The sequence below is a fragment of the Daphnia magna genome, linkage group LG8, assembly GCF_020631705.1.
Source record: "Daphnia magna isolate NIES linkage group LG8, ASM2063170v1.1, whole genome shotgun sequence".
In the NCBI taxonomy this organism is placed as follows: domain Eukaryota; kingdom Metazoa; phylum Arthropoda; class Branchiopoda; order Diplostraca; family Daphniidae; genus Daphnia; species Daphnia magna.
In genome coordinates this window covers 2,127,591-2,150,851 of record NC_059189.1, presented here as the reverse complement: position 1 = coordinate 2,150,851, position 23,261 = coordinate 2,127,591, and the positions used below count along the sequence as shown (strand labels likewise).

The 23,261-nt window shown below is 40.4% G+C and overlaps 1 protein-coding gene across 6 annotated transcripts in view; it reads right to left on the bottom strand.

The window, feature by feature from the left end:
* LOC116929400 (ras-GEF domain-containing family member 1B) overlaps positions 1 to 23,261 on the bottom strand; it is a 50,707-nt gene that overhangs the window by 8,853 nt on the left and 18,593 nt on the right. For 5 of the 6 annotated variants that reach the window (XM_032936613.2, XM_032936614.2, XM_045178500.1 and 2 more), the window contains 5 exons: positions 21,539 to 21,650; positions 21,237 to 21,373; positions 20,909 to 21,002; positions 20,690 to 20,740; positions 5,577 to 5,636 (listed from right to left, as the gene is read on the bottom strand). In XM_032936613.2, the coding sequence (XP_032792504.2) occupies positions 5,577 to 5,636; positions 20,690 to 20,740; positions 20,909 to 21,002; positions 21,237 to 21,373; positions 21,539 to 21,649 (453 nt within the window). In that variant the 5' untranslated portion in view covers position 21,650. Of the gene's footprint in view, positions 1 to 2,357; positions 2,858 to 5,576; positions 5,637 to 20,689; positions 20,741 to 20,908; positions 21,003 to 21,236; positions 21,374 to 21,538; positions 21,651 to 23,261 lie in introns of those variants that run through there. The other variant, XM_045178503.1, reaches the window with a different exon arrangement.

Here is a 23,261-nt window from a genome sequence, read left to right as displayed (position 1 = left end):
TTTTGCATTTGTTATGTTTTTGTGGGGGGTGTCCTCCCCCTTGCGTGCGCGTATCAGGAAATAAACTCTAATCATAATCAAAAGAAATCTACATATTAAAAGATAAGCCGATAGATGGATATTAGTATGAAAGGAGGCCTTCGAAGCGAAACGAAAATAATCACGAGCCGTCAAATAGAATGGAAAAGAAAACATTCTTCAAGGTCCGTGCGTGATCGCTGATGGACGTCCCAATGACTGACGACGTGTTACCTAAGAGATTTTTATATTTTCATTTCGCCCGCGTTTGCCGAGACACCACAAAACCGAAATGCAGTCCAAGGTACCTAGAATTATTATTTGTTTTTTTTTCTTTCTCTCAAACCAATTCGATGAATAAATAATCAAAACAGAAAAGGGCCAATTCTTTTGTTACAAAAAAGAAAATCCTTGGCCGAAAATGTATGCCAACCAGAAAATAACGACCCATAAAACGAAATAAAATAAACAGCGCATTTTGTTGTTGTTGTTGTTTCTCTTTCGTGGCGAGTGACTTGACAGCCATCCGCCCGCTTCTTTATAGAGCTCCAATCATTTGATCGCAATTTGGTTTCGATTTCATTACACACGCACACAGTCCACATGTTTAGCCCATAAATGCGATATCGAATTGGATAGCTCCATCAGAGCTCCATCGCTCTCATCTTTGACGTCTTTCTCTTCCCAACTCTTAACATAATAAAGAGCAGCGCTTCGTGTAGACCCAATCAAAAGTGTAGATTCTAATAAAAAACCTTTTTTTCTTCTTCTTCTTCTAAAAGCATTCCTCAACTTCCATCTACTCGCGTTTGTACGCCATTGGCACGTCTACCACGTTATATAGCGTGATGTCGGCATTCGCTTTTCTATAGACGGAGTCTCTCTCTCTCTCTTTCGTCTACAGTGTTTGATGGGATCGAGGTCAAAATGTTCTCCACTTCTCGATGGCATCACAGAAGATAAAAAAAACAAAAAGAAAAGAAGAAATACCAATCCATGTCATGACTTGACAGCAAACGACTTGAAACGAGTACGAAACGAAAAGACATGTTGGGATGCTTCTTTTGCTGCTCCTGCTTTTCTGGAACGGACGGTGGGGAAACGTTCGTGTTTTACAGGAAACTCATTTGAAATTCTTTTTCTTTTCTAAACTTTTTTCTGAAAAAAAAAAACAAATAAATGTTGTGCGGATGAACTCACGCTGAGCCGTTGGACGAGAGATAACATCATTATGATCTTTTTTCTTTCTTTCTCACTCGCAAGTTTTTGTCTGCAACCGGAATATTCAAAGAATGTCATCCACATGCGAGTTTTTGACTTTTTTCTTTTGTGACAGATTTCACATCTTTTCCACAAAAGAGGGGGGGGGGTGAGACGGGGGGGATGTGTGTATGTGGAGCGCGAGAAATCGCTGGATATCGTTACGGATAATAAGAAACTTCCGGAGTGCGCGTTTGGGGCTTTTTTTTTTTTTTCTTTTAAATATTTTTCCGCAATTTCAAGGAAAGAAGAAGAAGAAACGATTCGTCACCATCTAAGCTCTCCCCCCTCCAGGTGACTCGCTGGGCCGATTGCAGTACGCACGTGACAGGTAAAAGAGAAATATATAAAAATGTGGCGGCATTGAAATGTGAGAATGGGGCGCAAGGATTTTTCGGTTATGTTTTGGCGGTTTCGTTTTTCTCAAAAAAAAAAAAAAAAAAAAAATCAAACTCGCATATCGATAGCATTCCTGGTGTCCTATTGTATTTTCGACTCTGACGTCTTTCCCAACCGTTGTGCATCGACAATCGTAACTCCTCCCACAACCCAAAAATAATTTTTTTTTTTTTCTGGGTCGGTAATTGGAAAGAAAAAAATAAATAAATGAACAACTGGTTGAATAAACTGTCGATATAAATCAGTTTCTTAATACTCAATCTTCGCGGTACACTTTGAAAAAAAAAAAAAAAAAAAAAAAAGAATCTTACGATTCGAATGCAAATGAAGCGGAACTGTCGGCTGAATGCCTACCCCGCCAAACACAATGCGCGTTCCGCTTCATCGCTCTTAACAACGGACATAATACAAGACAGATAGACACAATGTTCTCTCTCTCTCTCTCTTTTTCCACAGTATGAAAATAAACTATAGAAGAAGAAGAAGAAAAAAAGGTGACGGGTGGAGGCGAATATAATAAACCTCCTCCTAGGGACGATGATATGCCGTATACGTTTGCAGACCTTATTGAATTAGACGAAGGTGACAGTGATAGAACTGAACGTGAAACGAGAAAGTAAGTAGCTTAGCAAAAGATAGGGAAAAATAGGTGCGACTGGACTTGAAGGAAATATATATACCCTCTGCTTGATGAACCACTGACGGTTGGCGCCGCTGAAACGCTGGCAAATGACGCATCGAGGATCGGAATGCAGCAACATTGTGTGTGTGTGTGTGTAATTTTGTTTAATTTCGTTTAAGTAAGGCAACACCAAATGCCCTGCAACCAAACAACGTGAGAAGAAGAAAATGACCGGGACTTGGTTTTTTTCTTTTTGAAATAGTTCCTGGACACTTCCGTTACACCTCACAATGTCCTCGACACGGACACACGAAAAGTAACAGGACAAGACAAACAAAAATCAAAGAAGAAACACTTGATGATGACTACAGCCGTGTAGTAGGCGGAATACGTAGTGTATGAAAAGCAGCAAAGAGAACTGGGGCGTCTACCAAAACTGACATTGTAACGTTGCAAAAAATAAATAAAAGGATCAAAATGTGTGTGTGTGTGCGCGAGTGGTAAAAAAAACAAACGCAACCGGTCGGGTGAACGGATAGGACACGACTGAGGTCTCTCTAGGTGGATTTCCTTTGGGTCTATCGGGCCACACCAAAATACCGGGCGGAGCGATCAGGTAGACACACGCAAGGCTTTATGGTTCAACAACAACGAAAAACTAAAAAAGAATCCATCGGTGTGTACGTATGGACAGGCAGAAAAACACCAAACCCTCAGTGAAGGTTTCGTGTTTCGCTGCGAGTTTAGCCTATGCACACACACACACAGTCAACTTTGTTATTTCATCTTGTTTTGCGTCAAGAGAAACTTTTATTTTATTTTTTTTTTTTTTCATTTTAAAATTTTCCAGCTCAAAAATGAATACGAGACTTGGAACGCACGGGGAGAAAGCCGATACACGTCCACAAACTCACAAAGTCGAAAGAGAAAGAGCTCAAGCGCGTCATCACTTTTTAAACAGCTTAACTTGAGAAGGGCTTTTTATTTTTTACGTGTGTGTGTGTGTGTGACCTTTTGGGAGAGCGAACGCGATGATTTTTGTAATTTTTTTTTTTAAGGAACAAAACACGCCCAAGTGAAAATGACGCCCTGATGACCTGAAATCATTTTATTTTTTCTTCGTCTTCTTCAACACCAGACCCACCACCACCATCACCTTTACACGTACTATGGCGTTTTGCATAATGACATTCAATAACGGTTTAGCCCGTATAATTTTTTATTTGATTTCCATTCCAATATTCTCCCCCACCCCACCCCCCTTTTCGAATGGTTATTCTTTTAAACATGTCGGCTCGAGATGAAAAAGAGAATACCCATTACGACCACTAGTCGATCGATTAGCATTTTGACGCTCTCACGGAACGAAAGAGGAGGAGCACCGCTGCTAATTATTGCGCTTCACACGGCGAGATTATTTTAAGCAACAATTTTTTTTAATTAAAAAAGGAAAAATGGGCCTTTTTCCCTTTTGCTTAAAAAAAAAGAAATGAGGAACAAAACGAATGGGCGTTTACCATTGATTTCATTCATCAAATCAATCGATCCATAATCAGAAAAAAGCTTCGAGGCGAGAATTTGAACAAGTGTTGATCAAGCAAAAATTGAACAATTTGGATAACAATTTGATTGTTATTCCCCTCAATCATCGCCGCCTACCTCGAAAGACAACTATAAAAAAAAATGCGTTTCTTCACTTCTCTTTCAATGAATAAAATAAAGAAAATCCCAAGTGTGACGAATAAGAGGGCGTGAGCAAGGGACCGTGAAAAATCGGGATTTTCTTTCCTATTCAACCAAACACATTTTTTTCTTGTGTAAAACCGGACAGCTACAAACTACTAGCAGATAAATCTGAATTTAATCATATGAATAAAAACGAAGAAGACAGAAAAAAAAAATAAATCCCAATAGAGAAAAAATCCATAAAATCAAATAATTCTAATGGAAATTTCTCTACTAGTGACGGACCGTGTTCTAAACTGCGGGGTAGTTATAAAAAAAAAGAAAAGGCAAAAGACGGATTAGATACACGGTACGCACAGCATCTACGGTGTATAGAAGGATTTTTTTTTTCTTTTCGATTTGTGGGTGAAAAACCGTTATTGTATATTCATCCCGCAACCATCGAATAGAAAATAAAAGACGAGGGAAAGGGAAAGAAAAGAAGGAAAAAAAAGGCCCAGTCAGTTGCATCGGTAGGCCTTCAAGAGGAAATGGATTTTCGTGTGTTGCACATGGGGGGATGAGGAACGTACGCGAGTCCGCTAGGACGTAACTGAAAAGGAGCGTGACTTGGCGATGCTTCTTCACGAACCATCCATCACCGAAATCCAATCGCCCAGCCGACAGACAAGCGAGAGGAGGAGGAGGAGGGGGTGGGAAAAAAAATTCGAATGATACACACAATAGGTTTGCTGACATCGCACATGGATGCGGGACTTTTTCTTTTCGAAGAAACCTAAATAAAAGTATTTGCTGTTCACACACACACACCAATCGCAATGTCTGGCGATTCTTATCCAACTCTTTTGACGTGATGTGATTGAAACGTTTTGAATGAGGAGGGAGAATTCAACCTTCATCGGAACGGGGCCCCTCATCATCAAATATCGTAAAAAAAAAAACGAAACGAAAGAATAAAAAATAAAAGGAGGACAAATGCAACAATGTGAAAACCTTCTGGGTTTTTGAGCAACTGAAAATATACAGACAGTTTTTTTGTTTGTTTTGTGGGTTCGGCAACAACTTAATAGCTTTTATAGAGTCTCAACCGATCCTATAATAATGGGAGCCATCGATCGATTTCCTAAAGCCATTCGGATTTTTTGTTCTTTTTGGCTTCATATCTTGGCATCTCTAGTCGCTTCCCTTTCTTTGATCAGCAATTCCCCCATTATTTTTATTATTGAATCTCCTTTTTCGTGTGCCAGGACGGAGGGGAAAAAAGAAATAAACCACTCTCGTTTTTTTAAGCTTTTGTTTGTCCAATCTTACGCTATTTTAAGTAGTTTGCCTTTCGCTTTCTTTCAAAGAAATACTTTCGACCATTTGCAGCTTCTTTTAATGGCCGATGGTGGTCGGAATTTCCCCTTTTTTTCTCTCATTTCTAGCTCGTCTGTTTTGTTTTCGATTTCTCCGTCCACCGAATGTTTTATAGAAATGTCATGAATACCAAACAGGACAGTCGGAGGACGTTTTGTAAATCAACTTGGCCGCAAAGACCGTCCCTTTTTTTGATTTTTAATAATATATTTTAGCCGTAATTTGCTCTTACCTTGCGGGAGGATCCATCTTTGGGCGTCAGTTCTGAAGCCACCGTCCCGAATATCGAAGGCTAAATGAAGAAAGAAAAAAAAAAAAAAAAAGTCTAATTTAGAATTTTAATCCAAAGTCAAAATAAATAGAGGCAATTTGGAACAGAGAATTTTATCTAGATATTTCCTCTTAGATTGTCTGAATAAATGCATTCAACTGTTTCCAACAAAAACGTGGTTATCATCTGTTTGTGCTGAGAAGATTTAAAAAAAAAAAAAAAGAAAAAAGTGTGGGCTCAAAAGGCTGGTTCTTTTCAACCAAATTTGCCTTTAACTCTGTTATTTATTTATTTTTTTAAATCAACGCGGTAAATATGTCGAGGCAATCGAGATAAAAAAAAAAAAAAGGGTGGAGAGATTGGGAAGGAAATTTGGAGGCAGTAGAAGATGGTAGCAGAGACATTGAGAGAATGTTAATTTTCACTCCTCTCGTTAACTCTTTGCTGATTGAGAGAGCGCAGCAATGGCCGACAGGCAATTAGGAGACGATTGATCGATAGGGTTTTTAGAAGCGCACGAATATTCGTGTTTTCCCTAGGCCCCCTGAACTTGTTGTTGTTGCCTTCTGTCACGCTGGGAAAGAAACACATAACCCCGTCTCCCCTCGCGGGATTGAGAGTTTGTAGGTTATGCTACATAGCTTATCTTAACCCTGTCTGAGCGTTTTCTCTTTATGAATGAGCCGATAGAACACGGATAGAAACAATAGAATTGCTTTTTCGATGCTATCGGTCGGAGCAGGCCTTTGGGAAACGTGAAAATGAAGATTATTTCTCATCACCTCCAAATTGTTGCTGTCGTTTTTTTTCTTTTTCCCTGCCGCGTTTGAAAAGAGTTATTGCATTTGAGGGTCTCCCCCCACCAAAAAAAAGTTTTATGGCATAGTCAAATGATACTATCAACGTCCGATAGATGGCAAATCAAGCAGCAATATGATCGTGAGAAGCAGACGAAAAGGAACGCGTGAGTGGAGCGTGAAACACTTCACATATTAGACACTAGATGGCTGCACAAATCGGAAGATCGAGATACCGAAATCAAAAGCAATAACAATTAAAAGACCAGCGGTCATTTTAGATTTACGGTTGTGAACGTAACAAATTTAACGACCAATAAACGCTGGCCATGCGTTATTGCTCAATGGCTTCTTTCTTGAAAGAAAAAAAAAGAAATAAGAAAAATGTTAAGAAATTCATGGGAAACATGTTCATTCTGCTCGTGACTAGAAATCGTGTTGATTTCCATTCGGAAATAGTGGAAGCAAAAGTCGGTAGAAAAAGCCCTGCCCCCTATTGTCGTCATCCGGCGGAACAGAATCGCTTACTCACTTTATGCAAATAATACAACGTTCGTGTGAGAAAAACAAAATTTAATAAAAGACACGAAAATTTTTTTAAAATTCAGAACTGTTTTGCCGCCTGGATATCCTGGACTGGGAGTGGCTCACAGCTTGTTTCAATTATTTTTGTTTTCTTCTTTTTCGCTACACACGATTTTGATTAGGTGAGGGACATTGATTTTTTTTTCTCCCGCCCTAGTCATCTCATGTCACGTCCCCCCCATCGATCCGTCTAGTTCGACCCTCACTAAAGTCCAGATTGTTCTTTCCTCGGTCTCGATTCAAAAACAGGCTCTCACAAAATTCTGACGTTAAGCAACATATAAGGATCATGCATGTGATCCAGGCGCTGATCAAATGCAAATTCTAATCCGAATAAAATGAAAAAAAAAAAAAGTCAACCAGTTTTTTTTTTCAATTTGTTGTCAAAAGGAGAACATTTTTTGTTTGTTTGGCTATTCATCTACCCACCACGTTTTGACATTATTGAAAAACGACATTATCATTTGGGCCTGGGGCGTTGCCCAAATATTTAAAAAAATAGGCAGTGAATCAGAAATGCGTTCGTAAAAAGAAGACCGGTCGTCTAAAAAAAAAAAAAAAAAAAAAATTAAGTTGAAGGAAAAAAAAAAATTAAATAAAGCACTTAAAACAGATTCTCATGACATGGATTTCGGATAGTGGTCGGAAATCTAAAAAAACATTGGATCAGAGCCACCGACCACTCTCCTACATATTGACCCAATTAAATCGGGGAGTTGGCCTCGTTTCGTTCCGACATTTTTTTCCTGATCATGTGCCTCGTTCCAAACAAACACCGAATGTGCCCAACCCTCGAATTTTAAATTAACCGTTAGAGAAGCGGGATGTTTGTAAAAAAAAAAAGAAAAAGAAAATCCTTTGCCAATTGATGAAAAATGTGATTACTACAAGCGAACAAATAAGAGGATGCCACAGGATAAGTCGCCAAGAACGGCGTGTTCATCACATAAATCTAAGCATAATAATAAACAAACAAACAAAAAAACAGGTTCTATTTTTTTTTCTTTAAAAGAAAATCCAATTCGTCCATTTCTTTCTTGTTTTTTTCTCTCTCTACGTTGACTACACTCTATTAAGGAGGAGAGAATGCGGGTACGTTTAGTCAATCACGCTAGTGGCCGCCAGAAAGTCTCGCCGCACTCCAGATAAGGAAGAGAAGAGACAAAAAAAAAAAAAGAACATCGAAATCAAAAACTACTTTACCAAAGAAAATGAAAAAAAAAAAACATCTGTTGACTCAGCGCAAATGTGCCCCCACCGCTCTCATTAAAAATTCCGAAGATCAAAAAGTGAAGAGGAAATTGCTCCATCGGTATCTGTGTGCCGTACGTAATTAACGGCGTCTTCAAAAGAAGGAGCGTGAACATCAAAAAGCGGACCGGAAGCTTTCCCCCCCCCCCCAAAAAAAAGAAAAGCTCCCGATGGCATTCCGCGCTCTTTCCCACCTATGACAGCATTTAAATAGGAGTGCCATCTATCGGCCAACAGCGACAACAATTTTTTCACGCGTCTGACGTGAGAAATCTCCATTCCCGATTACTACCACACGACGGCGATGACTCATAGTCTACTACACACTACGAGACACGAGCGCATCGGCCATCCAGTGGAGGGAATGCCATTCTGCCATAGACGCACCGCTTCTCTGTGTATACATAACCGCACATGCCGTAAGTTGCGGCACGCGTGTGCTACCGTTAGACGGCCGCCGTTCTATTTTCGAGAGACACAAATTGGCCAGCAAGCAAAATAAAATAAAATAAGAAGAAAAAAAAACAAATTCAACCAGCCTCCAATGCCAACAAAAGACCAATACAAAAAAGAAAAAAGAAAATCTAATAAAAACTCTGCGATGTCCGTGTTTTTTTTTGTTTTGAGTGGTTCACTTAGAAATCGGAACCTCTCGAAAAATGTTCAATTTCAACACGCAAAAGTGGAACAAAAAGTAAAAATAAAACAACAAACAAACGAGTCTGAGATATTGCGTCTGTCATCGCCATTGCCGCATGGCTGAATTTTGCATCCGCTATTTATCTCACTGCGCAGTACCCAGTCTGCAAAAGTTGTCGAAGCGGACGAAGTTTCGCCCACGAAACTTCGGCCCAATTCCAAGTAGATCCGCAAGATGGGCCAGAAAATTGCAGCTGCATACCATATGAGATTGCGCGGCAATAAAAAAACAAAACTGCTCTTCCATCTTACGACTTAACTTTCCGCCTACGTGATAACGTACCACTTTGTCCTGCTATTATTTCGCGCAGCTCTTCCTCCGGATCTCACGTACATAATGAGATGAAAACGAATAGAGCACGTGCCGATCGATCGGCAACGCGTTTATCCGTTCATTTTCCTCTCTCCCCTATGCGCCTACGCCACACTCATCAAATAGTAGGGGGGCAACACACACACAAACGTGTTTCTAGCCTCTCTTCAAACAACCTCCCCCCCACTCGAATCCTCCATTCTTTTCGTTTGCTGCATAGCCGAATGGGATGACGGACCGGTGTCCACACGGATTCTGAGTCATTCGATGAGTCAGAATTTGTCTGCAATCCAATCGATAAAAATTCCCCCCTCCATCTTGGGTGTAGTAGTCCCTTTTTTTTTTTCTTTCTTCCCCCTTACTAATCAAGTCGTTCGCTATAACACGGAAAATAGATCCAATAATCCCTCATCGTTTCTTTTATCAGTCCCGTCCGCTTCTACGAATGCATTAGACGGATCGCCCCCCCCGTCCCCCCGCACCTCCGCCAGTCTGGATGTAACTGTGCACACATAGACAGACACGCGAGAGATTCTTACAGTTGGAGATGGACTGGTAGTTTGCTCATCGGCGGTATCGACGTCCGAAGGGAAACGGATGTCAGATTTTTCATCTTGTTTGCGAGTCGCTTCGGTCGGAAGTGGATTGGCAGGCGAAGAAGAAGCCCTAGGGTCTGGCTGGAAGCGCTTGTCTGTCGTCGAGTCCGGTCCGGCCACGGCCCGCCAAACTTCCGTCGACGTTTTGCGGAGCAGATCCTCTTCTTTGGTTTCTTTGAGACGCTCGTCGACGACGCGGCCGTTGCGCGAGACGGTGATGGCGTCTCGGTTGAGTGTCGTCTGTTTGACGGTTAATTCCGTCTGCAGACGGACCGGGTGGCGCCAAATGCCGGCCGAAATGAGTAGCGCGTTGAGGACGTCAGACGGCGGCACTTGGCCGTTGAGAAGCGCTTGACGAATAATGTCGCCGTCAGCGCCGACTAACGGCACAGCCACTCCGTTGATGAGCAGCACTTCTTCCGATTTGTAGCTCGTCTTTTTTCGACATCCAGCAGGCGGATGCCTTGACCCAAAATCGATTCCACCGTCTCTCGCAATTCCACGTCGTCCATCGATGCCATTTTTCTTGATTTTATTTTATTTTTTTTTTTTCAAAAATGATGCAGTGGGGTGGGTGGGGATATTGTTTTAAAAAATGAACAAAAGATGTCAGAAAACAGCCAAGTCACGAACGTTTCGCGCGAGAATAACTTTGGGGAAATCAAACAACGGCCGTGATGTTGTAAAAAAAATATTTGAAACGAATAAATCATCTCTATCGTTTAGACAATAAAGAGGCGAAAAATGCAGCATCAGGTTTTCGCTTTAGCGTAGGATTGAGGTCAAAGAACGTTACAAGTGAAACGTCATTTAAGACGGTCATCCGGGTGGACTGAAGTGACCGAATGTCGTCACCCGATCCTAACTCGGGTGCGGGGAAAATAAAACCGCCCACAAAGACGCACGCCATAAACAAAACAAAAGCCAAAAAAGAAGTGAAACCGTAACCCTACAATGTACGTAACGAAACGTTTTTCCGCTTGCATAGCAAAAATGTGTGCGTTCAATTGATACTAAAGCACACACGAACGTGACTGCTGACATCAGACCTGTTCCTTTCTTCTACCACCCAAAATCGATTGGGAATCGAGTCAGCGAAGAAGAAAAAAAAAATGAAAGGGAGAATAATAAAACCAGCCTTCCCCCCCCCCCTCCACCGTCCAATCAATCAATCAGCCAGCAAGAAAGAGAAAAAAAACTGTAATCAGAAATATACGAAAAAGGGGGAGCTCATATACAATAGTTATGTGATTTCCCCTCCCCCAGATCAGCGAGAGATGGAATGGTTGCTCACGCCAAGAAAAAACAACAAACAAACAAATATACGAAAGCAAAACAAAGCGCCGATGAATCTATCAACGTCCGTTCAGAGCCCCAAAAACAAAAAGGGGTATTCCATTTTGTTCTGCAATCTCAGAGCTTCTCCTGGAATTAAAGATGTGTGTTTCTTTTTCTTTTCTTTTTTCGAAATGTTTATTTCAACAGACCTGTTTCGATGTTCTAGTTCAATTGGAAACCCAAATTTAATCCATTCAACAACAACAAAACTAAATTAAAAAATTCGAGAGTTGAAGGTTTGAAACTTTGAATTTCATTACAATCACAATTTTCGATTCAAATGTAGCTACCAGGGACTTTCGAACGAAAGGCAATTGCAACATACCCCCCCCCTTTTCTTTAGTACGTGAGAATGTTACGTTTTGTTGTTGTTGGGGTCCATTAACAAATTCAGGATGGGTCCAATTGCGCAGCGTCGCACAAGGTTGATTCGTCGTTAAAAAAATAAAATAAAATCTATTGTACCAAAGAAATAAAGAAAAAAAAAACAATACTAATGGCGAGGGGAAAAACAACAATAAAAAATAATAAAACTCGCAATAAAAAATGACGTCACACCAACAACAAAATATGGACAAGAAGCCAAGAAAAAAAATTTTTGGCAAAAGAGGTCCTGCAATCATTAACGTGTGTATAAAACTCCTAATCACACAGACAACACACTCTCTCTATCTTGCTCTAGTGAGCGAGTAAAACACGCCTCCATCTCACATCAAAGACAAACGAAAACGAAAAAAGAGTTTCTTTTTTTTTCTCGTTGTAATCTCAGCGGGAGCTTGGACCATTTCTTTCAATCGAATTATCTACTGCTAATTGAGATCCAGTTACAAGGAGAGAGAGAGAGAGGGAGAAGAAAAAAAAAAGAAATTAGAAAACTAGAACGAAAACATTAGCCAAAAACCTCTGGACATTGAAACGATTAGATAAGAAGCCAACGTAACGATCTCGCAGTTTTCCTATTAAAACTGCCGCATTTTATTATTATTATTATTTATTTTTATTTCTAAGGCTTCCAAAATATTGTTGAGCTATTTTTAATTAAGGCTCTTGAAATGTCTTAAGAGGTGAATCTGTCCAATCAATTAAAAGGAAAACAAAAAAATTTTTTTTAACTGTCCGGAGCAAAACAGACAAGAATTTTCTTCTGAAAAAGAAAAACTAAGAATAAACATCACGTGATGGAGATGCCAGCTGTTTTTGTGGATGAAGCGCATGTGGTTGGGCACTCCTGAACGTCCTTCACGTCAATGCGGAAACTCGGCCATTTCAAGTCCAGTTGGGGTAAAAATGAAAAAACCAGAGAGAAAATCCCCCCCAAAACACACGGTCTACTAAATACACATTGCACTTCCCGTTTCTGTTCGTGACGTGGACATGACATCCGGATAAATAGAAGTAGCACAACACAAATGTCCATTCCCGCCACGCCCCTCACGCGAAACCGGAAACTGTCGGTGTTGAAGCTTGTCCGATTGTAACCGAATTTTTTTCGTTTGGAAAAAGACAAACAAAATTGACCAAATGCGCGGGAACATTTTTGAATCGTAGCCAACCGCAAGGTCATCGCAATTGATGTGGAATAAAAGAGAAAAATGAACCATCATCCTGTTTTTAAAAAAAATACCTTGGCAAAAGCATTTACTCCCCCTTTTCTTTATTTAACAACACCGGAGCCCACACGCAGTTTGGCTTGTATATTTACTTGAAATAAACCTAACTACTAGTCCAGTCCCTAGCGCGGCCACCTTCATCACCATAAAATTGAAGACCCCTGGACAGGAGTTTGGCTGGTCAAGAGTTAAAAAAAAAAAAAAAAAAAATGCTTTTAATAAACAGAGCATCGTCACGATAGCCAACGTTAAAATGAAAAATGCAAACACGGTGCATCCAGTCACGAAAGCCTACACAGAAATCTTTTCTGGCTTTTTAACATTCTCGAGACAAGGAAAACAAAAATTGCTGAGGAGGGGAGGGAACCCTTCAATAACAAATGACCGTACAGAAAAAAAAAGACTATTGGTTTTCTCACTGTCTCTAAGTTTTCAGAGTCCGTGTGTATGTTGCCTTTATTTGTTTAGGACGTCCCCCCTACCTCCGCACTGACCATATGTGTGTGTACATGGAACGTGTACAGTAATGCCTTCTCCCTGCGTTGCAACAACTATTTCGGAAAAAAAAAAATACGTAAATATATACGACGTCCGTTTCTCTTTTCCTGTCTTTCCTAATCGTATTTTTCAGCTTTCACCTCTACTGATGGGGGAGGTGTGTCTTAACACAAAAAGGAGAACAGTAACATTTTTTTTATTTTCGCCACAAAGTGGTTGAAACAAGAAGAAAAGAAATGAAAGGTGACGTTATTCAACATTTCTACGAGTTCCACCGCTAAGGTCGATGTTGATAACACACACACACACACACACCATATAAGCCTTGTAAAGTCGAACTGAAAGAGCTAATTACGCCTGTTGGGATAGTTGTACAGGTAGCTGCGGTGGAGGGGGAGAAACAATGGCCAAATGCAGACTCATCCTTCAACACCGAAAATGTTGGACCCCAATGGATTTTTTTTGTTTTATTCTTCTCAGCTTCAAACATTTTCTCTCCCATCCTGTTTTTTTATGACATGAGACGACGTTCCCTCTGTTTTCTCCATTCTCTCTCTTGTCAGACATCTCTCAAAAGAGGATGCTGGATTTTTCAATAGACTCTCATGACATCCCTCCCTCCCCCCTTTTTTTCTGTTTGAATGGAAATAAATTTTCTACCTAGCAAAATGAAATAAAATAAAACACCCCTCGGAAAAGAAATTGTCGAGGTCAAAGAGAAAACGTTCGAATGCATTGACTTTGTCTCCGTTGATTTACAAGCTTGAAAGTGATTTAACGGTGCATGGGAAATGAAAGAGGGAAGAGATTAAACCTCAACCGTGTTGGAAATAGAATTTAGACATTATTTTCTACCTCTCGGTCCCCTTACCCCCCCCTTCCTACAGATCAGGAAAATCGAACATTAAAAAGATGTCGGCCGGACGGTGATAGTGATACTCTATGCAAATGAGGAATTCTATAACAACGTGTGACGATGGCCCATCCCACTGTTAAATATAGCGTACACAATCGGTTAAGACATTCTTATTTTTAAAAAATATAAGAAATAACACGAAAAGTGGAGACGGTCAAATGAAATAAAAATGGTCGCCAGCTATCGAAAAGTCAAGTCTCCTTTTTGATCTACGTAACACGATCTTGGGGTTCGCCACCATTCGGAGAGAAAGAAAAAAATAAAATAAAAATAAATATAGTTCTAACGATCCGGGGGAGTTTTAAAGAAACACTCCAGCTTCTACAAGACTGTTTAGCATTTTCCTATGGGGTGTTTATATTCATTTCCAGAGGGGATCTTTAACAAAGGAATTTTTTTTTTTTGTTTTTGAAGAAGAAAAAGAGAGAATTTTAAAATGGAGCATCAGGGCGAGGGCAATAGCCAATCAACGTTTTTAAAAGAAGAAAAGTAGGAGCTACTTTGACGTTGTTATTCTTCAACAGAAAATAACAAGAGGCGATGTGGACGTGACATTTGAATCGCCTCGTTAAAAACTGGCAATCATGGACAAACGGGGCATCTGATTTCCAAGAGATTTTCTCGTGTGTGTGTGTGTGGCAACGAAATGATTCTTCATTAACAAAGGCCAACACACGCGTAGACGCCGCCGTTTCATTATACACAAAAGATTGTGTGAATGAGTTGAGAAAACGATTTTCTTCAAACATTTTTCGACATGTCAAGGGCTTTCGAAACAGATCGACTCGGATTTAAAACGTCCTCTGTAACAATGGCTGCCGATTGCCAGAGGCATGGATCCTACAGAAAATCCCCCCCCCCTTTTAAATGTATTCAAAGTCTATTTTTATGATTGCATTTTTCATTTGCCAGATAGGCAGAAAATGTAAACGGAGGCAATAAAATAAAGAAACAGCTGAGACTTATTTAATCCGAAATGACATCGCAAAGGCAAAGTAAACTATTCAAGCATCTCGACGACAGCCGGTCGTCTTGTTTACTGCAAACATTATTCCCGCCTCTTTTTCTTTCTTTTATTTTGCCCGGCCCTTTTTTTGTATTGTTATTTCTCGCTCGATGGCTTTCGCATTTTCCCTTTTTTTTTACGATTTCTTCTAATTTTCTTTCTTTTCACAGGGCTGAGACGCGCACTAAAATTAGTTTTTATAGACGTGCAATATAGAGCCTCTAAATAGAATACAGAGCCAATTCAATGGGAAAGGGGGGCGGGTTGGATGCTGCATTTTTCTATTCCAACTCATAAAAGAAAACACACCACGGCCAACAATATCAAGTTATTCTCGTTCGAGTGCTTCCAAAATATGGACCAAATCATTGAAAAAAACATTGATACCTGATTGGCCTTGTTAATTTCGAGTCACACCACATACGGAATCCATTCAATGTTCACGAATGTTATCGACGCCGTTCAAATCACTTTGCAGACACGTTAATAACTGCCACTTTTCGTTATCAAGAGTATTACAACAAAAACAGTTCACATTGTGCAATTTTTGAATTCGAAATTTGATCAACAGAGAAATGGAAATAGAACAAACTTTAGAGCGTCCGACTGGCAAGAAGGACAGACCTCCACTGTGAGTGGGTCTCTCATGCACAGAAGCCCGCGCTTTTTTTTTTTTCTTTCGCCTTCTTCCTTTTTACATCGCCCCCTTTCCTACGCCATGCTTTCCACCTCCCTATCCCCCATCCAAACACGCGCGCAGGGACGCCCGTGTCGCCATCTAGCGGAGGAAAAAGGTAACCGAATGAAAAAAAAAGAAGAAGAGAATAGGGATAAAAAGAGCGATAGGGAGAAAACAAAAGAGGCGCGCCGAGTGAATGAGCGCGCGCTGCGAACAAATAGAGGGGACTTTGCTCTGCACACCTATTCCTATCAAAGTGGGATTTTCCTTTAGAATTTCGCGATAAAGCAAAACTAGACAACAAGACATTTTTCTTTCTATCCTAATCGAAAATGAAAATGTTTTGTTTTTCATTGCTGATAATCAATTGGAAAGCTATTGGAGGAAAAGGATTGTGATAAATCAAAGCCAAGCCTTTCATTCAAACGCTACACAAAAAGTGTTTGTCTGAAGCCGGGAAAGTTTCGTCTAACAGTTGGAAAAAATGAGTATTTTCCTTTTTTTTGTCTTCTTCTTTTCATTTTGGCAACGGTCTGAAGAGCTTCCCCCCTCTTTTGCTCCCCTCCGCCATTCGACCATGGCAACACATGTTCTCCTACACCCGGTGCTCTCTCCGGCTGCCGATCGAGCGAAGAAAAGGAAGGAAATAAACGAGCCGACATTTTCTTTTTTAAGTATTCGGAATAAAAAAAAAAAACAGAAAAACATGGCTCTCGAAAATAACAAAACGAAAACTGCTTTTCACTTTTGTGTGTAAAGCTGAAACAAGGAAACTAAAAAATGTACACAAAATTACGACAAGGTTTTGTGCGTACCGGTGTCTCTATTACGTCATAACGGCAGCAAGCGCCTCCCACGAGACACCTACTAAAAAAAAAAAAAAAAACAAACGAAAAACGGCGCTTGAATTTTTACGAGAGGCCCACTCCATCCATCCATTACCTGGCCAAAGAGGTTTGCCGTTGCTGCCATTTTCCCAGGCAGACCTTGGACTTTTGTTTTCTACCCATTTCTTTCTATTTTGTGCATCTCCTTTCAAAAATAACGACCCACCGTATCTCCCTCTTTTCTGGATGGATGGATGGATGAAGAAAAAAATCCGCCATTGTGGGGTCAAACGTATAGTAGCTAGCCTTGATGGTTTGATTAACAAAAAAATAAACCGCACATAATACATAAACATTACTGAAAGCCCCCCCTCCCCCATTTTTATTTAAAGCTGAATGTCGATGAAAAGATAAATGAACCCGATGCATTTAGAAATAAGAGTGCGGACACGTCCAACGGTTAATGACTATCCAACGACAACAGGGAGCAAGCTGCTTTCTCTTTCTCCTACTAGTCCGTACAACACGGACCGTGAGAGAGTTTAAAGAGACGAATGTGGTGCCCGTTATAGTTTAGTATTAACACAAAGACGGAGAGAGAGAGAGAGAGCTACTGTTTACGAGCTTTGCAGAGCGTATAGTAGCACATTTGAGAAATACATTCAATTTCCTTCTGTACGAGCGCTTTCAAAAAAGGAACCTTTCTCTGGCCATTGCTTTTGAAAGGATTGTCCTAAAACAACTGCTGTTACGATAGTGTCAGCCCCCCTCCCCCCTTACGTGTGCCTGTAGGGATAGATAAAATATATAAAAAGAGAGGGAGGAAATTGAACGATCCCGTACAAAAATGGGCGCGTGTGTCGCGGCACCCCATAGAGGCAAAGTGAAATGTCCCGAAGAAAGAAGCTCTAGTGATATTGCCCAACACATGAAATTTATTTTTCATTATGCGGAGGGGAAAGGGAAACAATTGTCTGGAGGTTGTTCTTTATGGCTCGCTTATTTTTCTTCTTCTTCCTCGCTTTGATTTTCTACATTCATTTTTATGAACGCGTCAATGACCACCACATCGCCCCGAGTCTCTGAATTCATTAAGTTAATGATCTGTTCCCGATGGCGCGCATTCGGGTTCACGAATTTCTGAATAATTTTATCCGACGTATTGAGGGGGGGATTGTCCTCCCCTCTTCCACCTAAAGCCATTGAGACATTTCCTAAATAAAACAGCGAATTGCAAGCGACGACGCCGTTAATCATCTCTCTCCCCGTCCCCTTTCGTTTTACGCGCATATTAAATGTGTTTGCACATTTGCCATTCATCTTCCCTTCGTCATGTGCTGATGAATTATTCAAATCCAGCAGCAGCAAGCAACTACACAGTCACGCTATCTAGATTTATGCGCTATACATCAGAGTGTGTGTGTGTAAGTAGGATGGTCTACGCGATTGGTGGCACGCAAACTTCACGCTCCGACCCAAGATAGAAAAACTTTCTTTGTATCCATTCAAACTAAATTAAGAATGAATTAATGACCAGTATACACGGGGCGAGGGCCGTCAATAATTCTTTTATCGAATTTTACTTTTCAGAGGAACACGCAAGTGTATCGCAGGCGGTCTAACGGCCCACAAATGATTACACACACGATGATTATGGTGAGCGGCTCGTGCGCAACACCTGCGCTACGACACCTGACATTGGAATTTGCAATGGAAATCAAAGTTGAGACGAAAAAGAAGTAAAAGAAAATTTGTTTTAAATTTTATTTTTGATGAACTCGTTTCTCCCATTTTTGTGTTGTTCTTATTTTGCATGATGGATTATGTGTGCGCGAAATGCAAGAGAGTCCCTTAATGCCGTGTTTATAGTTATGCGCATAATCACGTTACGAAAAGGACAGAAAATAACAGCGACTTTCACCAGCAAAACACAACGAATGATTATTTTTGCCTTGTTTTTGCGGGTGGCCATTGCCAACATCCATTCTTTGCGTCTTTAGGGCACCCAGTACAAAAATTAGAAACACGACCCGCATATCTGATTTCGATTGTTTCTTTCGCTTTTTATCTGGAATAACAAAACAAAACAAGAGAAAACAACACGAGACTCCACAGAGACGCCATTATCGTCCATACATATCATAGATCAACAACAAAGCGACGCCAATTCGTTTGGTTTCATATTTTTTCAAAAACAATTGGTAAGTGCCCCTGCATACGGCCATAACGCGGTAGGGCGTCGTCGTTTTCCTACGTACACAAAGGTGGTCGATCAAATTGAAATGATTACGGGGACCTATACTGGTAGCGCTACCGGACGTGCTCGTGCGCGGTGTATAATTAGCATCAATTTCTCAAGGGTCTTTTCATTAAAAAAAAAATGTCTATCCCCTACACCAAAGCCAATTCAAGTAGATTTTGTTTCCTATTCTATTTTCAAAGAAAATGGAAACGCACACGAACGTTTTTTTATTTTTTTACAACGAATCGTTTTTCAACTGTTGGTAGCTTTGCCCGCTGGGCATAATGTACGGCTCAAAAAGGTGTGGTAATCGTCATGTGAAAGGACTCTTTGACTTGACCGAATAAGGAGGGCCTCCAGCAGTTCATTACAATCACGCAATACATTTTTTTCCCCTCTCTTCCTCGCTTGTTTGTTCAACACTGAAGGGAAACGCGCATCTTGACGACGGTACGCGTAGTTTGCATACGTAATGAACGATTCGTTAAGTTCTAAGCGTCTGACTCTACAAGGTGTTTGGTAGAGTTTCACAAGTCTCAAATAACAGGCGGGATTAAAAAAACAAAACAAACAAAACAAACAAAATACAATTTGGAATTTTCAACATGGAAGATTTTGGAGAAAATGAATAAATATCCAATATCTTTATGTCTCTTAAATGCGATGGATTTCTAGTTTTGAAAGGGGGACGCCTATGCTATTAATATCGACAGACAAACACAATATCCTAATCGGAGAGTTCTTAAAATAAAGTTTAACAGGAGAGAGAGAAAGAAAAATGAGAATTTTCGCCCATTCGTTTTGCTTCAAGGGCGATTGCGCTTCCAGTCACGACGGCGGATGATAGCCGTGTAATACGGCTGACAAGCAAGTAAAAAGAACCGAAACGGCTGTAACACTAACAAAAAGGAAAGTCTATATGCGTGAGTGGTCGAGCCATTTGCGACGTGCTATTCAAACTGTGAAGTTCAAAAGCGGGAACTTGAAAAAAAAAAAGAAAAATTTGAAAAAAAGCTAACCGAAATGTCTGTCAGACGTGGCGGGCGGCGCCGCGACAGCCATACCACATTCGGCAAGTGTGTTCAGTCTTCTTCTTCTCCTCTATTCAAATTAGATAAGCGAAGCACGTAGTCCTGTTAGAGGGGGACAGAATCCCCCCCCCCTCCTTTGCAGTCAGCGTGATGGAACGCGACAAACAACTGGTTCCCCGGGATGCAAATATGGGCTCGGTCTTCAAGTCTGTTTAAGTTTAGGTTTTTTTCTTGTTCTTTTCTTCTTCGTTTTCTACCAATGAACGCGTGCCCTACTGTCGCCCTCACCCTAGAGGTAGGTATGTTAGCCACAGACGCTTTGTTTGACAATCAAACACGAACGATAAGATGCGGGTATCCACACTCGATAGAGCTTCAAGTCATTTTTCATTTCAAACCGACTGAAGAAAAAACCGCCTTTTCAAAAACGTACGCCATCTAGCGGTAAATTTTAAAAAGACATCGCGAGCGCCATCGCACGTGTAAAGAGAAAAACTTATTTCCAACATTTCTCAACCACAGATGGCGTTGCGTGAAGGGATCAGTATTGCTGGAGCTCACACTTTTTTTTTTTTTTTCGTTTAAAATAACCACGGATAATAGAAACCCGGCAATCAACTCAACAATAAACCGCAAACGACAAGGAAATTTGAATATGTTTGAATACAATTGTGTTTGTGACTTACCCTAGCCTTTGGCGTCTGTCTGAGGCCGATAGCTGGCTGGCTGCGACCACTCTGTAAAAAAATGAAATAAAATAAATAAACCAACAATAATAGGAAAAACGGTAGAATGGAATATAAAAAAATGAATAATAAGTATGAATTGAAAAAAGCCAAAAAAGAGTCATTCGAATAAATCAGAAAATGGAAATCAAGTCAGTTTCTCGTTTAACTACAAGTTACCTTGCCGCAGCCGCGGGTGTTTGAACTGCGTAGAGCGCCAATACAAGTTTGGCGATACTCTTGCTCCAGGTGATCGTACTGCGATTGGATTCTCCTGTTGGGGCATCCAAACAAATCCGCCCAGAAAAAAACAAAAAAACACCACAAGAAAATACAGATTTAGAATGGAGGCAAGTCATTCGAGTAATCAATTCCACGTTTCGACTCACGCAGGGAGAAATAAGAGAAGGACCAAAATTTTGAACCCTCGCAAATATTATTATTATTTTTTAACACGAAAAAAATAAAAATAAAAGAAAAATAGAATTTGAAAAAAAAAAAAACTTACGAAATGGCCAAGATGAGTTCATGTTGCTGGCGTTCTTTAGCTTTTAATGAGCCAGCTTCGCGATTCAATGCTCCTCGCAACTCCCGTTGGAGTACACTTAATTTGCGACGCTCACCTTCCAGCAGCAAACTCGTTACCTGGAAACAAAAACAAAAAAATCGTGATGGTGAATAAAAGAAAGTTACGTAATTTCCAATTTTCAGCGAGAGATGATCGAGTACTACAAGGGCAGGAAAACAACAACACACACACACAAAAAAAAAACAACGTGGAAATGAGGTAATGAATATTTTAAAGCTTACCTCCAATTGAACGCCAAACAAATCTCTGGTACGATCAGGATCACGAGGTTTCTCGATTTTCTTGTCTCCGGCTCGAACGTCGCCGTCCGTTGTCATTTGTATTACTCGCATTCTGGAACATCATGAAAGAAAACCCCCCCCCCGAAAAGACCACCGATTAAAAAAAAAAAAAATCATTTACACAGATAAGCAGAGATAACAACAAGTCAAGTGTTTAACAATGGCGCAATTGGAATTAGTTTTTGCATCATTCGCTAGTCATAGGGCGAAGTCGTAAAAATGGCTTTCTGGCATAAGTTAATGGGTAATCGTCGGCAAAAGATCAAGATCATTGCACGTGTATCAATCACTCCCGTACTCACAGCAGGAGGGTGGAGTTCAAAATAACCCACACTAAAATAATCGGGCAAAAATCCAACACGACCCAACCCGGATTCGGAAACAAACAACAAGAACTGTTTACAAGGATAATTTCAGCAGTTAACGAAACACCATTTGCTTCTCCCTTTTTTTTTTTTTCAACTCTCTTCCCGTGAATAAAAAAATGCCGAAAGATTCTTTGAATTTAAGAAAAGGGATCGTAAAAAAAAAAGAAAAAAGAAGGGAAACACACCGACAAACTAAAAAAGAACTATACTGCCAGTTTTTATTCGCTCCTACTATAGACTACCATTTCGTTATACCCGATCTGAATAATAATGCCATGGCCATGGCGATTGACCAGTATAAGAAAACAAAAAGATATAGCAATCTCCTCCATCCACTAAAACGAAATAAAGAGGCACAGTCCGCTAGCTGCCCCCTTTTTTTATTATTTTTTTCAAATACCAGAAAGTGAAAAGCACCGCTGGGCCGGAACGGACGGATGAGATAAACATAAAAGATTTTGTGCACCCGAATTTCAGACTATAGTTTAGACACACATAACGCATGACTCTATAGACGGGCGTGGACGGCGGAAGCTGCGCGTAGGGACGCGGAATTAAAAAAAAAAAAAAAAAAGAACGAAACATAAGAGAAACGGAGCGCACCCATTCGACCGTAATCAGAGATGTAAACACCTTGGCGGCGTCTGTTGATAAATGACACCCATTGTGTTTATCTTATTTTTCCTTCGCGACTGATAAGAAGAGCGTTCGCTCTTTAGCCTAGTTTTTGTCGTCAATGGCGAAACAAACGGGAACAAAGAAGCTAACGGTGGTCTATAGACACGTTCCCGACACAGATACGGGTTGTGTTCCATCATCTTCATTACGCTTGACCAATGAGATGGAAAGCTTTAGCGGTGTTAGTGATGACGCGTAACAGAAGAATAGCGCGCCAATCATTGCTAGTTGGAATATTTTGTATTTTACGCAGTGGTTTTTTTTTTTTTTTAACAAGGTCCCTTGTCTCGTTACTATGTAAATAATAAGCTATGACGCAAGGCGCAGATGTCGAGCGGTACACGCACTTTTTAGACACGTAGAGTTATATAAAAAAGAAAGAGAGAGAGAGAATAAACATTTGTTACAATTAGAATGCCCTCAATGTCACGAACGACCCAGAAAACAGCAGACACCATAATGTCATACGAGACAACAGCTGAATGATGAATTTGGGTTAAACGAGATATGGATTTGAAATTTGAAAATGGATTTGATGTAAATTTGATGCGAAATGAGATGACGTAAAAACGATTACTAATGTAAATGGCGTAGAGTTAACGATTGCGCTTCTGAGC